General features: G+C 48.9%; 1 protein-coding gene across 1 annotated transcript in view; it reads left to right on the top strand.

Annotated features, from left to right (window-relative positions):
• Positions 1–12,556, top strand: part of LOC102480281 (L-gulonolactone oxidase) — a 34,220-nt gene that overhangs the window by 4,921 nt on the left and 16,743 nt on the right. The window contains exons 2-6 of the mRNA XM_006153224.3: positions 1,126–1,227; positions 3,212–3,337; positions 4,862–4,956; positions 8,486–8,576; positions 11,650–11,835. Coding sequence (XP_006153286.1) covers positions 1,126–1,227; positions 3,212–3,337; positions 4,862–4,956; positions 8,486–8,576; positions 11,650–11,835 — 600 coding nt within the window. The remainder of the gene's footprint in view (positions 1–1,125; positions 1,228–3,211; positions 3,338–4,861; positions 4,957–8,485; positions 8,577–11,649; positions 11,836–12,556) is intronic.

Genomic DNA, 12,556 nt, shown 5'->3' with positions numbered 1-12,556 from the left:
GGCCAGAGCAGACCCGCACACAGCTTCCCACATGTTTTATTTTCCCATATAGAGTTTCTAGCTGTGTTTACTCTTCCCACCCAGAGTTTCCCAGCTTGTGTTTAATCTTTCCACCTAGAGCTTCTGATACATGTTTAATCTTCCCATTTAGAACTTCTGGCGGGTGTGTAAGTCTTCCCATGAGCTTCCAGCCCTGTTTACTCTTCCTGCATAGAGCTTCCAGTGCACGTTTACTCTTCCGGCAGAGAGCTTTCCGTGTGTGTTTAATCTTCCTGCGTTGAACTTCCGGCAGACATTTAATCTTCCCCGAATAGAGTTTCCAACAAGTCTTTGTGAGGAGAGCTTCCAGCAAGTGTTTAATCTTTCCTCTCAGTGTTTCCAGCAGTGTTTAATCTTCCCCATAGAGCTTCCACTCTTGCCCCGTATGTATTGCATGTTTAATCTTCCCCTTTAGAGCCTCCAGCGCATGTTTAATCTTCTGGTAGAGTTTTTTGCCCATGTTTAGTCTTCCCATGTGGAGCTTCTGGTCTTGTTTTTGTTTGTTTGTTTGTTTTAAGAGAGATTTTAGCTATAGTGCAAGTGTGCTTACAGGAGAGACAGACAGCATGTGAGAAATCACCTTCTAGGAGTGATGGCCCTGCAGTAATCCCTTCTCTTCCATTCTTCTCTTGGGATTTTGGGCATGCATACACACCGGCTGAGTGTGAGCTTTAAGCCACTGGTCCAGGACATGAACCATGGTCAACTACATAGGAGTCCAGTAAGGTAACCATTACACCATCTACTGACCCTGGGCCTTGTTTAATGTTCCCCCATAGAACTTCCCATGTAGAGCTTTCCACCTGTGTTTAAGCTTCCAGGGTAGAGTTTCTGGCTGAATTTAATCTTCCTGTGCAGAGCTTCTGGCTGGTGTTTACTCCTCCATCATGTGTTTAATCTTCCCATATAGAGCTTCCTGCAGGTGTTCAAACTTCCCAGAGAGGCCATCAGAGCTAAGAGATGCCTGAACTTTGCACTGTGGCCTCATTCTCCTGTCACTACACTGTTGGAGGAGAGGGGCGGACACAGGACCATGAATGGTTGGGTCAGCTGACCTGCTCAGATCTGACTTTTTTCCTGACACAGGTCCATGGCTACAAAGGGGTCAAGTTCCAAAACTGGGCGAGGACCTATGGCTGTTCCCCAGAGATGTACTATCAGCCCACGTCTGTGGAGGAGATCAGAGAGGTGAGTGCCCACCTCAGCATGGCCTGGCACAATAGACCACAGCTCTGGCCCTAGGGAGGAGGCAGGGTGATGGACCTTCCAGAGCTAAACTCCTACCCATGGCCCAGAACTGCCAACCAGGTGACTTGTGAATAAAAGCAGCTAAATACAGGGGTCTTGTCCCTTCTCACCACCCAGCAGCCACATCACAACTTTCTGTACCCACAATACACCAGGGCCTAGCAGCTTTCATTGCAATTCAGACTGCATCTCCAAACTGCAGACCCACAAAGGACCTCTTATTCTTTGACTCAAAGACATTACAAGCTTAGATACCTCAAAGTTTTTTTAAGGAGTTATTTATTATTATTAATTTTTAATTTGACCAGAGAGAGATGGAAATTGAGAAAGCAAGCCACCAGGCTCAGGATGAACCACAATCAGCCATGTGGGAATTAAGTGCCTTAGCCACCATGCCACCTACTGGCCCCAGATGCCCAAAATTTAAAGGCCAGGGATGATAATAAGTGTCAGAGCCAGGATTCAAATAAGGGATCATCTGAGACCAAAGTCCCCTGCTTCTTATGCAGGAAAAACTACAGGAAGAAAAAGGAGTCATGGTGCTGGGCCCTGGAAGAAAGAGTTCATTAGACCTTGGGGAAGGACACCAAGAGTTAGAGAAGTGAGGAGAATGACAGAGAGTCATAGTGTGAATGTTCAGGCAGTGTGAGGGGGTGTGAGCAAGGACATGGTGGAAGTGAATAAATTCACTTAGGTGACATCAAAAGGAAGGAAGGCTGAGGTTTGGTCAGTGAGGTGGAGTTTTATCTGAGCTGAGGCCTGAGCATGATTCTCCTAGGGTGCACAGGTACTGGTTGTCTAGAATATGCCCATGGAAAATGTCTCTGAAGCCAGTTCAAAGAGAAGGGCAAGAAGAGGGAAGGTGACAAGTGCTTGCAAAGAGCTCACATTGATGTGTTTAAAATAATGCAGACAAACTGGCTATACATTATCCGCTATATCATGAATTTTAGAACATTGAAATGATAAAATAAAAAACAAAAATAAAACAAAAAATGCACAGGACTTTTATGTGGCCTGGTGGTTAAGGCAGCCAGATCCTACATGGCGGACAGCACAGTTTCAGCCCCAGCAACCTGAAAACTACACTGGGCAAGTGTACACGTGTGTCTGAAATCCTAAAAGGACACATAGAATAGAAGGGATTGTGGTGTACCCATCCCCCATGGGGAGGGGTTGCTTTTTCCACTTCCTCCCTCTCTCTCTCTCTGGTGAGCACAAGTACCCTCTTGCAAAAATAAAATAAAAAGAAACGAAGACAGGATGGAGTCACATGTAAGTTCCTGCAGCTCAGTTTGAGTATGTGAACTAGGGCCTTTGGGGCAGTAACCCTTGATGATGACCAAACCTCATCTCCTGTCTCTCTTGAGCTGTTGAAATTTCAATAGACCTGGTAGTCCACAGACTGCTCTGAACTGCTTTTCTTCTCAGTGCATTTATTTATTCACACTATGTTAGAGACCTCCTATGTATGCAGAGCCTGCAGGAGGCTCTAAGATACAAAGTCAAAATCAGCCACTGTCCCTGGAGGAACCTTCATTCTAGTGTGGGGACAGACTGGAGGTCCTCCGAGGGGCGTGAGTCCTATCCTGAGGACTCTAGGGCACCCTGGCAAGACTTTACTCTGGCAAAGCACGTCATTGAATTTGCCTTTAGGAAAGCCTCAGAGTGCAGTGAGAGAATGGACCAGAGCCCTGGGACACAGAGAGGGCTCCTTGGTCCTCCATCCCAGCTCACTCCTGGCCTTTTTCTCTCACTTTCTTTCTGGAATGGCTGGCACAACAGCCTGGAGCCAGGGAGAGGCCTTGGAGGCCTGGGTGTGTACCGCCTGGGCTGACCACACTCCCTGCAGGCCAGGCCTGGACCCTGTGTGCTCTCAGGCCGCCTCAAGAAGGAAGTCCTGACTCATACTGTGTCCTGGCAGGTGCTGGCCCTCGCCAGGCAGCAGAACAAGCGGGTGAAGGTGGTGGGCGGAGGCCACTCACCCTCGGACATCGCCTGCACCGATGGCTTCATGATCCACATGGGCAAGATGAACCGAGTCCTCCAGGTACTTAGAATGCTTGGCTCCCCACTTCTACCTGTCCACGGGTCCTGCTTTCTCAGCCTCCACCCCAGATCCTAGGTCAGAGTCCCTTAGTCTTTCCCTCAGTCCTTGTCCTTGCTCTGCCCTTGAGTCCCCAGAGAAATATTTCAATTTTTCCCTGCCCTTGTGTCCCCAAAGAAATATCCTGATTTATAGTCCTCCCCTGAGCACCTCACCAGAAACCTCCCCTGGCTCTCTCAGGTCTCTTGTCAGGCCTGCTCACCCCCTTGAAGCCAGGAAGAGGATGCCCACTCCCACCCCCACCTCCCCAGTCCCCCTCACCCCTGCCAGAGCCTCCTCTCCACCTCTCTAGGACAGGGCTGAAAGTCAGGCCCTGAAGGAGACACACAGGGACGAATTCCGAAGGGCCGAAGTGCCATTTAGCTATTTGTACAAATAAGGAAACAAGATCAGAGAGGGCGAGTGGCTTGCCTAGTTCACACAGTCAAGCAGAGCTGGACACAGACTCGGGACTGATACCAGCTTCATGCTGGGTCACTGGCTATGGTTCAGCCAGCATGAGGCGAGTGCTTCCCCGACCCCATGCCTGCCAGTGAGTCCGGGTGCGAGACAGGTGTGGTGCCCTTAGGATCCTATCCTCACCTGCTGGGACCAGCTCCCCTGAACTGCTGTTTTTGGCAGATGAGCTCCCCTTCTCCCAGCCCTGCTAAGAAAGGTTCTGGGTTTCTCTCTTCTTTTATCTGCTCAGGCTGACAATCTTTACCTCTTAGAAAATAGCTGAGCCAAGACATCAGTCACGGCAGTAATTAGCACTGATGGCTAATTAGTGAGGATTGGGTCCTGGCAATTGATTTTCCTGATCTCTGCGCTCTGGGTCAGTGGAATGAGCATGTGCTTGGGAGTCAGACAGCTATGGATCCTCAGCTCTGTTCAGCCTCCAATGTTTGTGTAACCTTGGACAAGTGACTTCAAGTCCCTGAACCCCAACCTCTTTCCTGTGAGGTACAGAGATGGTTTCTATGGGCCAGGGCCGCTATGGGGATCTCATGACAAGGGTCTTGTCCACATGACAGGTATCAATTGAATGTTAAGGCTCCCCCTCCTTTCCAGTTCTTAGACCTTGACTAGATCTCCCCACGGAGAGAGTAGGTGGAGACTCTGAACTCCATCCAGCGAAGTCAAGATGCTGTAAGGATAGGCCCTGCTTAGTTGTGACGTTGCACAATTATGCAGGAAACCCTGCCTTTCTAGTTGGGTGGAAAGCTCGACTGAGTGGACATGGACAAATCTCTTCTCCATCCTGTACCCTGTTTCCTTCCCCTGTGAGATGAAGGGTTACAGAGTTTTCCTGAAGCTCTAGCATTCTCATGCTCTGTCTCTCCTTTGGCTGCCTACAGTGGGCAATGACCCAAGCCATTGGGGAAGATACACTTACACTCACTCATGTTCACATTCATGGAGGAGCCTGGCATAAGTGTCAGGGTGGGAAAGGGCCCAGCTTCTTCCAGATGTGCTGGTCTCTTGCAGGTGGACAAGGAGAAGAAGCAGGTGACCGTGGAGGCTGGCATCCTTCTAGCTGAACTACACCCACAGCTGGACAAGCATGGCCTAGCCCTGTCCAAGTAAGAGCCCCTATCGCATACCTGGGTGGGCCAGGGCTGCTACCACCTCCTAGCCTGGTTTCAACTGGACACTCAGGGATCTGGAAAGGGCCTGAGAGGAGTGTTCCAGGAGTACCCCTTCTCTAGGTCCTTCCTCTTCCTCCTGTCTCCCCATCACCCATGAATTCAAAGGCTGTTGTGTGGGAATAGACAGAAACAGACTGGAGATGAGCTAAGTATTAAATAACAATTCAAAAGGGGGGGGGATAACTATGAATCAGGTTCTGAAAACTTGCAACAAAATTCTAGGGTCCAAACACAAGGATATGCAGACTAAGCACTCAGAGGAAAAAAAGAACCTGACAATTAGACCACAGGCTTCCTGGCATTCTTCTCTGTGGTTTCACTTGTCCCTCCATTCAAAGTGGAGGGAGTGAGTCGTTGCTCAGATTTAATATCAGGATACCATTCAAACAGGTGCAAGCAAAGCGAAAGAAGTGAATCTCTGCAGGACTTTTGAGCAGTAGAAACAGTGACAACCATTAGACACAGAGGTGATTAGAACACTGGGGTAGCAGTTTCTCCACAACTGGAAATTACACTCATGGAAACTATGGTTGATCTTCAGTGCGGAGGGTCTGCTCACCTCGGCTTTAATATCACACTGATGGGAGTTTTTCCCCGAGGCATTACAATTCCTTTTCACTCTGGAAACCATCTGTTCCTGCCTCTCTAAGGAACATGGAAACCAAACATTTGTGGATCACCTACCGCCACAGGCCACATTTAGTTCTGGAGAGGCAAAGATGAATAAAACCCAGACCACACCTGCAAGAAGCATGAGCAGTAGGTTCACTGTCATCGTGGCATTCAGGGTCATGCCAGGCCCCTGTAGAGCCCGGCTTAGCCTTCTCATCCCGGGGAACTTCAGAAAAGGTGGGAATCAGAGTAGGCTCCCTATAGGAGGAACCATGGGCTAAGTCCTTTTAAGATGACAAGGTATCGGGACCAGCAGTTGGCATAATGGCTATGTCTCTGGACTCCCATGTAGTCGACCATGGTTCAAGTCCCAGATCCGGTGGCTTAAACTCACGCCAGGCATGTGTGCGTGGGTGCCCAAGATCCTGAGAGGAGAATGAAGGATAAGGGATTGCAGCTTGGCCATATCCCCGGGAGGGTGATTTCTTGCTTTCTGTCTCTCTGTCTCTTTGTCTCTCTCTGTCTTTCTGGCGAACACATGTGCCTCATAGCAAAACCCTCTCCTCCCCCCCCCCCCAAAAAAGAAAAAGATGACAGATAATCAACCAGAAAAAGGAGTAAAGAGATTACAGGCAGAGAAAACAGCATGAGCCAAGGGCCCGGAGCGAGGACTAGTGTGGGCTGTACAGGGACTTGTAAGCAGACTTTAGGGCAGAACCCATGACCAGGATAGTAGGTACGTTCTCTAATTTCAAGCAGTAGCACTTGAGCCTGAAGCATCTCTGTGCCCTGTTAACGAGATATCTCGATCCTCTCCCAGGGGCCTCATTTACTTTCCAATGTCTATCAATGCCTCACTCCATGATTCCGGTCATGGAGTGCCTGCCTCTCCCCTTGTTATCTCCATCTTTTCAGGGCCCAGAAGCCCTCCCTCCCTAGGGGCCTTGCTTTTATCCACTTCTTTTAACATGGTCCTTAGCTTATTTCCAAGCTACTGTGTAGTCTCCCTATGTTTCATGGAGAAGAGACGTTACATTATGGTGCGATTAGTCAGCCTCTTTCTCACATGTGGGTCCTTTATATTTTTTGCCATTAAGAAATGCTGTGATGAACATCTTCATGCACGAGTGCTTCTGCATGCTGCAGCATTTCTCAAGGGCAGAATTTCTATGATCCTTTAACATCCAGGTATTTTTGGAAGAGACAATATTGTCAACTAACCAACAAATGTGGCCAAAGAGACAAGAATAGGCAGGAAGGCAAGTGGGTGGGAAGGGAAGGCTAGTTTCTTTCATCCTCTTCCTGTTCTGCTAGGGCAGCCCCCAGATCTCGCTGTCTCTCCCCTGGAAGGTATAGAGTGAGATTTTCTAATCATTGCCAAATTGGGTTGCAAGTAGGAAATGCAGAGCCTTGGTGTCCTCCAGCCTGCCTCAAGTGCCCTTGTTCCATGGGTCCCGCTCAAACCTTGTGTGTGAGCCAAAGCGAGTTGGAACATTATACTGCACAGCAAGTTCCAGTCTCCCTGGCATTCAGTAATATTTAGCAAATACTTGTTTGCTTCTCCTTTAAGTAAACAAGGACTGGGATGTCTCAGAGAAAGCTCCTGAGAAATAAGATTTTTTTTAATTATATTTTTTAATTGTTAGAGAGTGTGTTAGGGGAAGAGAAAGTGAGGGAGAAAGTATCCCCAGTTGGGGATGTTCACACCACAATCCCTTCTTCATTTCTCCATCCTGTTAGGATTTGGGGCATGCATATACATTCACCCAGTTTTTTGTTTTAGTTGCCAAGGCCAGGATTTGCACTGTGTGGTTGACAATGGGGGATCCAGCTCCCTTAACCACTAGACCACAAGACTAGCCTGAGAAGTAAGACTTTTGAAGTCCTGATCTACCTTTCATTCCTGACCCTAAGATCCAGGCATGTCTTTTTAATTTCTGCCTGCACCATGCCTGCACTGGGGAAGGTGGTGTACCGCGCCCCCTTAGAGGTCTGGTTCTCCTGTGCACACACAAGCCTCTTCTCATTTATTCTAGGGCCTGGAACACCAGGCCAAGGGATATGCACTTTGTCTTGGAGGTCCCAGGAACCCCTAAATTTTCTGAGTAGAAGAGATGGCAGGACTCCTCTTACTTCCCCTTGGTTCAGGAAGATTCTCACCTCCTCAGACCTTTCTGGGATGTTCATTTGTGCCATTTGAACCCGGTCAGTTCCATGAGAATTTTTTTTTTTTTTGAGAGGTTTTTGCTATAGGGCGTGTGTGCTCACCAGACAGACAGCAAGAGACAGAGAGACAAAAAGCGAGAAATCACCCCCTAGGGGGGATGGCCACGCCGCAATCCCTTCTCCTCCATTCTCCTCTTGGGATCCTGGGCACGCACGCACACGCGCCTGGTCTGAGTTTTAAGCCACCGGGTCCGGGACTCGAACCACGGTCGACTACATAGGAGTCCAGCGACATAGCCATTACACTAACTGCTGGTCCCTCCATGAGGATTTTGAGCCTTTGATAAGCTGGGTAAAGACACATGTTAGCAGGAGCATTTGGCCTTTGGTTGGTGGAGAAGATACTGTTTTCAGAAGGAGGATGTAGGAAAGAAGCATTGCAGTCTACAGACACCCCATGGCTGGGACACCCAAGTCTCCTAGACTAGACTGTTTCCCTGACTCATCTGACAGGCCGTAAGACAAGGAAACAGAAGCCTGGAGTGAAGGGCTGGCCAGCCACACACTGAGGTCGTGGTGATTTGGGCGGAGGACCCACAGGAAATGATCAATATTTCTGCTCCATCTGCGGTGCCCGTTGTCCTAATGGCTTTTGTGTCCCTCTTGCTCCCTCCTGCTGAGCCAGCCTGGGAGCCGTGTCAGATGTGACCGCAGCGGGTGTCATCGGGTCCGGAACACACAACACGGGGATCAAACACGGCATCCTGGCCACACAGGTGAGTCCACCTGACTGTCAGTGAGCAGAGGGCTGGGAGGAGCTGCAGTACCTGGGCAGTGGGGGGCTAGTTGCTCCATGGCAATGCAGGCTCGGCACTGCGTGGGTCTCCAGCCCACCTGTCTCCCTCCCAACAGAGACTCCATGGGCAGCCTCTGGGAGCATCGCTTCCTTCTCTCAGCCTGAACACAGCAGGAAGGCCTCATACATGTGAACACTAGCAGCTGCAAAGCGCCCACCCCACCCCCACCCCCCCCACACACACACCTCCATCTCTAGGTGGCTCCTAGCAGTCATGTGGGAAGGGGCAGGCAGGGCAGGGGGTGCCGTTGTCATTGAAAGGTATGAGCCAGGAGCCAGCCAGGGGAAGGGACTAGCCAGGTCAGTGAGTGAGGAAGGTCCAGGACAGGAGCCAAGGCCATCTGCTGGAGAGCCACACACAGGTGACCCGGGATGCACTATTTCGTCTTCATGGAAGTCCAGACTGGGAAACTGGTTAGGAGCATAAGTATGGGACTCAAACGAAACGTCAGATCAAAATCTTCTTCCACCCCTCGCTGGGTATGCGCTTTAGAAAGATTTCTTTAACTTTTCTGACACACCTGTAAAAAACTCTCTGAAATAGGGAGAATAACTCTCGACTCATGAGGAATAAATGAGACAGTGGATGTTAAGTGCATGGCCAACCAAATGACAGTGCAGAAGATGTTGCATGAGGAGCCACCCTTTGGAGGACAAACACCTTTAGCTGTCAGTATTTAGAGGGGCTTTCTTATGAACCAGGCTGGGCTTCCATGGAGCAGGCTGCTGGGATATGCAAAGTATTATGTAAAAACCATGCATGGATTTAAAACAAAAGTTTTGTACCAAAATAAACTCAAACTTTAATCCCATTTTCCCACAAGCTTTTTGTAGTCCCTTCCATTCACAGGCTAGTTGCTTCTTTGGGAGGAAGGAGGGAGACCCTGTGCTAGTCAGTGCCCCATACCTTAGATAGTGCTTTCTTCACCTGTGTGAGGTCGTCAGCACTAGGGACCATGGGACCTCTGGAGCTTCAAGACTTAGCACTGGGCTTGGGTTTTGAATGTCAGTTCTGCTACTCTGTGCTCTCACTGTGGAAGCTTCAGCACTGCTGAAGACTGGACCACAGGGATCACCTGGAGTTTCTCCCAACTAACCATACAAGTGATGGCTCTACCTTCTGCCATGGTTCTGAAGACAGGCAGCTGATCAAACACGTTACAGTGTGACTCCTGGGAGCTGGGTTCCTTGTAGTCCAGGCTCAGAGCAACACAAAACAAACCATCTAAAAGCCATTTCTATGAAACATAACTTCACAAAGGTAAGCCTAATTCACAGTCACTACTCCTTAAACTCACTTTGCTTTCTCATCAGCACCATGTTCCCATTTTGGTTGCTATTTGTCAATATGCTCCTCCCTCTTTTCACCATGAAGTCCTCAAAGAATCACCAGGCAATAGTAGGACATTCTGCAGGTGGGGCATGAGCCAGGAAAGGGGAAAGACTGAAAACATTGATGCAAATCATTTTTGACCCCTCCCATAGGCCAGAGGCTTTGCACAAAGCACATGAGGATTTGTTGGACCTGAAATTCAGGCTCTTGAGGCCCTCCATGGACATAATGGTTATCACACCCAAGGAATTTGCTGCCCAAGAGAGCAGCAAACTGGTAACTGGGAGTGGAGAACAATGTTGAGACACTCTCCAAGTGTTGGCCCCTGTTCTGGTCTATAATCCAGGACTATGTCATGCTGGTTGCTTTGGTTTCTATGCAGAATATGAAAATAATCCTGAGTGGCCACAGATCAAAATGCACGTGGGATATACTAGCCATTTCTCTTAGGAAGCCCAGCTGAGCAAGCCTAGGAACCAATTCCACACATTCCACCAATGGCAGAGAACGAGGGGAAGAAGACTAACACGTTTAATATCTATTATCCACCAGGCAGTTAGTCGCATGCTTGGTATATTCTACTACTCGGTCCTCACTAAAACCCTCTGAGATAGTTTTATCATCCCAATTTTACAGGTAAGGAAATGCAGAGGCTGAATAGCATGGAGAAGGTCACATAACTCAAACATATAGAGCCCACCCTCTATTAAAGGTTCTTGACCCTGTTGTGTTTCACAGGCCAGCTCTCATTCAGTGTCCTGGATCTTAGGCAAAACCCAGTCTTTGTAAAAATCATTGTGATGTGCTCCCTCCCACAGATGGCCACCATGCCCCATTTCTGCCAACTTCTCCTCTCTGGTCTTTGGTCACTGTTAATCAGAATTAGTTCCACTTTATCTGTTCTCTCTCCCTGAGCCCCCAGTCACCAACTACACATGTCAAGAGCAATTTCCATCCAAATTAGCAGGTAGTGGAGTGTGGAGAAGTACTTCAACAGCAACGAAAGAGGTTCCTCTGGAAACCTTTGCTAAGGGCAAAGATGCAGAAGTTCATCACCAGTTTCCTACTGTGCATCCTAATCTTTGTAGAAACCCAAAGTTTCTAGGTTGGATATGGCCAAGGAGGAGAGTCTAGTTCTTCCAGGAGTGAGTTCTCAAATGAGACTCAGTTTGGCTCACATATGGCCCAGGAGAGCTGACAGCAGGCAGAGAGAGTCTGCAGGGCCTGGCTCCCAAGTCATGTGATAGAACACCAGGTCTGGACCATCCCCACATGCATGCATGTCCTCACTTTACTTTCCCCCACACCTTCACCCAGGAACTCTAGCTCTTTGCAGCCTGTCTCTCCTTACAGATCTTCTATGCAGTGGAAAGGCCCTCAAAATGAAGGAGGTGGCATTTTGGGAGGACAAGTTAGTGGAGTCCAATATCATCTTGTGCGATGATGCCCCATCCTCTCGTGAGGGCTGATGCCCACCCATTCATCTTTGTCTCTCCTGTGAGACTGAGAGCCCTCAGCTTGTGACAGTAGACCTAGCTAGCCAAGTCCCAAGTGGCCAGATGATGGGAGTAGGTGATATCTAGCCTCACTCTGAGGACAAATGGGGAATGAAAGGCAATGGCTGTGGGTATTATGAGGTGTGGTTCTTCTACACTGCCAGGTGGTGGCGTTGACCCTGCTGACAGCCAGCGGAAACATTCTGGAGTGCTCGGAGACCAACAATGCAGAGGTGTTCCAGGCTGCACGAGTTCACCTGGGCTGCCTTGGAGTCATCCTCACCATCACCCTCCAGTGTGTGCCCCAGTTCCACTTGCAGGAGACATCCTTCCCCTCAACCCTGAAAGAGGTACCGGTCCCTTGCTCACCACTGCTCAGCCTCAGAAAATACATGAAGGATCTTGACACATGGGCCGCCCCCCCACCAACAGCCTCTCACGGCTCCTCAGTCTCCCCTAATGGAAAGGTACTGACCTTGCCATCCCTTCCCTGGTCTTAGGGATACTTGTGGCCAGAACCCTTTTGGGCAGATCAGTGATACCAGAGCAGCTACAGCGGGTGGCAGAGCTGTGGGCAAGAAGGGGACTTGCCCCAGAAGGCAGATGTGAGCTGACTATGCATTGGAGGGTGTTAACTCTCAAGTAGCCTTTAGGATATGCCCAGGATTGTCTTTATAAAGGATTTTCTATGACAGATGCATGGAGTAACTTTCATGTTTGTTGGTTGCCTCATTATTTGTAGGATATTTGGATCTGAGTGATGAGGAGAAGGAGGAAGGACTGTTAATTAGTAGCAGTGCTTCTTGAGTGAATGAAAAACAGTGTTAGCTGGATAGATAAATAAATGGATGGATAGGTACTTGAGTAGATGGACTGGTGGTTGGACGGATGATTAGCTAGATGAATGGATAGATGGGTGGACGATTGGATGGATGGATAGATGACACTCAATAGGGCTGAAATGTCTGAAATCACTGATATTTACTAAATTATAGGAGTCAAATCTATTGTTCCAAGTTCTTGGGAGTTTGGATTCTTCCATAGCTACCTTATCATTTGATATGAACATAT

This window comes from Tupaia chinensis, unplaced genomic scaffold (genome assembly GCF_000334495.1).
Source record: "Tupaia chinensis unplaced genomic scaffold, TupChi_1.0 Scaffold000366_1, whole genome shotgun sequence".
NCBI lineage: Eukaryota > Metazoa > Chordata > Mammalia > Scandentia > Tupaiidae > Tupaia > Tupaia belangeri.
Note: the sequence above shows the minus strand (reverse complement) of the source record. Positions and strands in the feature narration are given on the sequence as shown.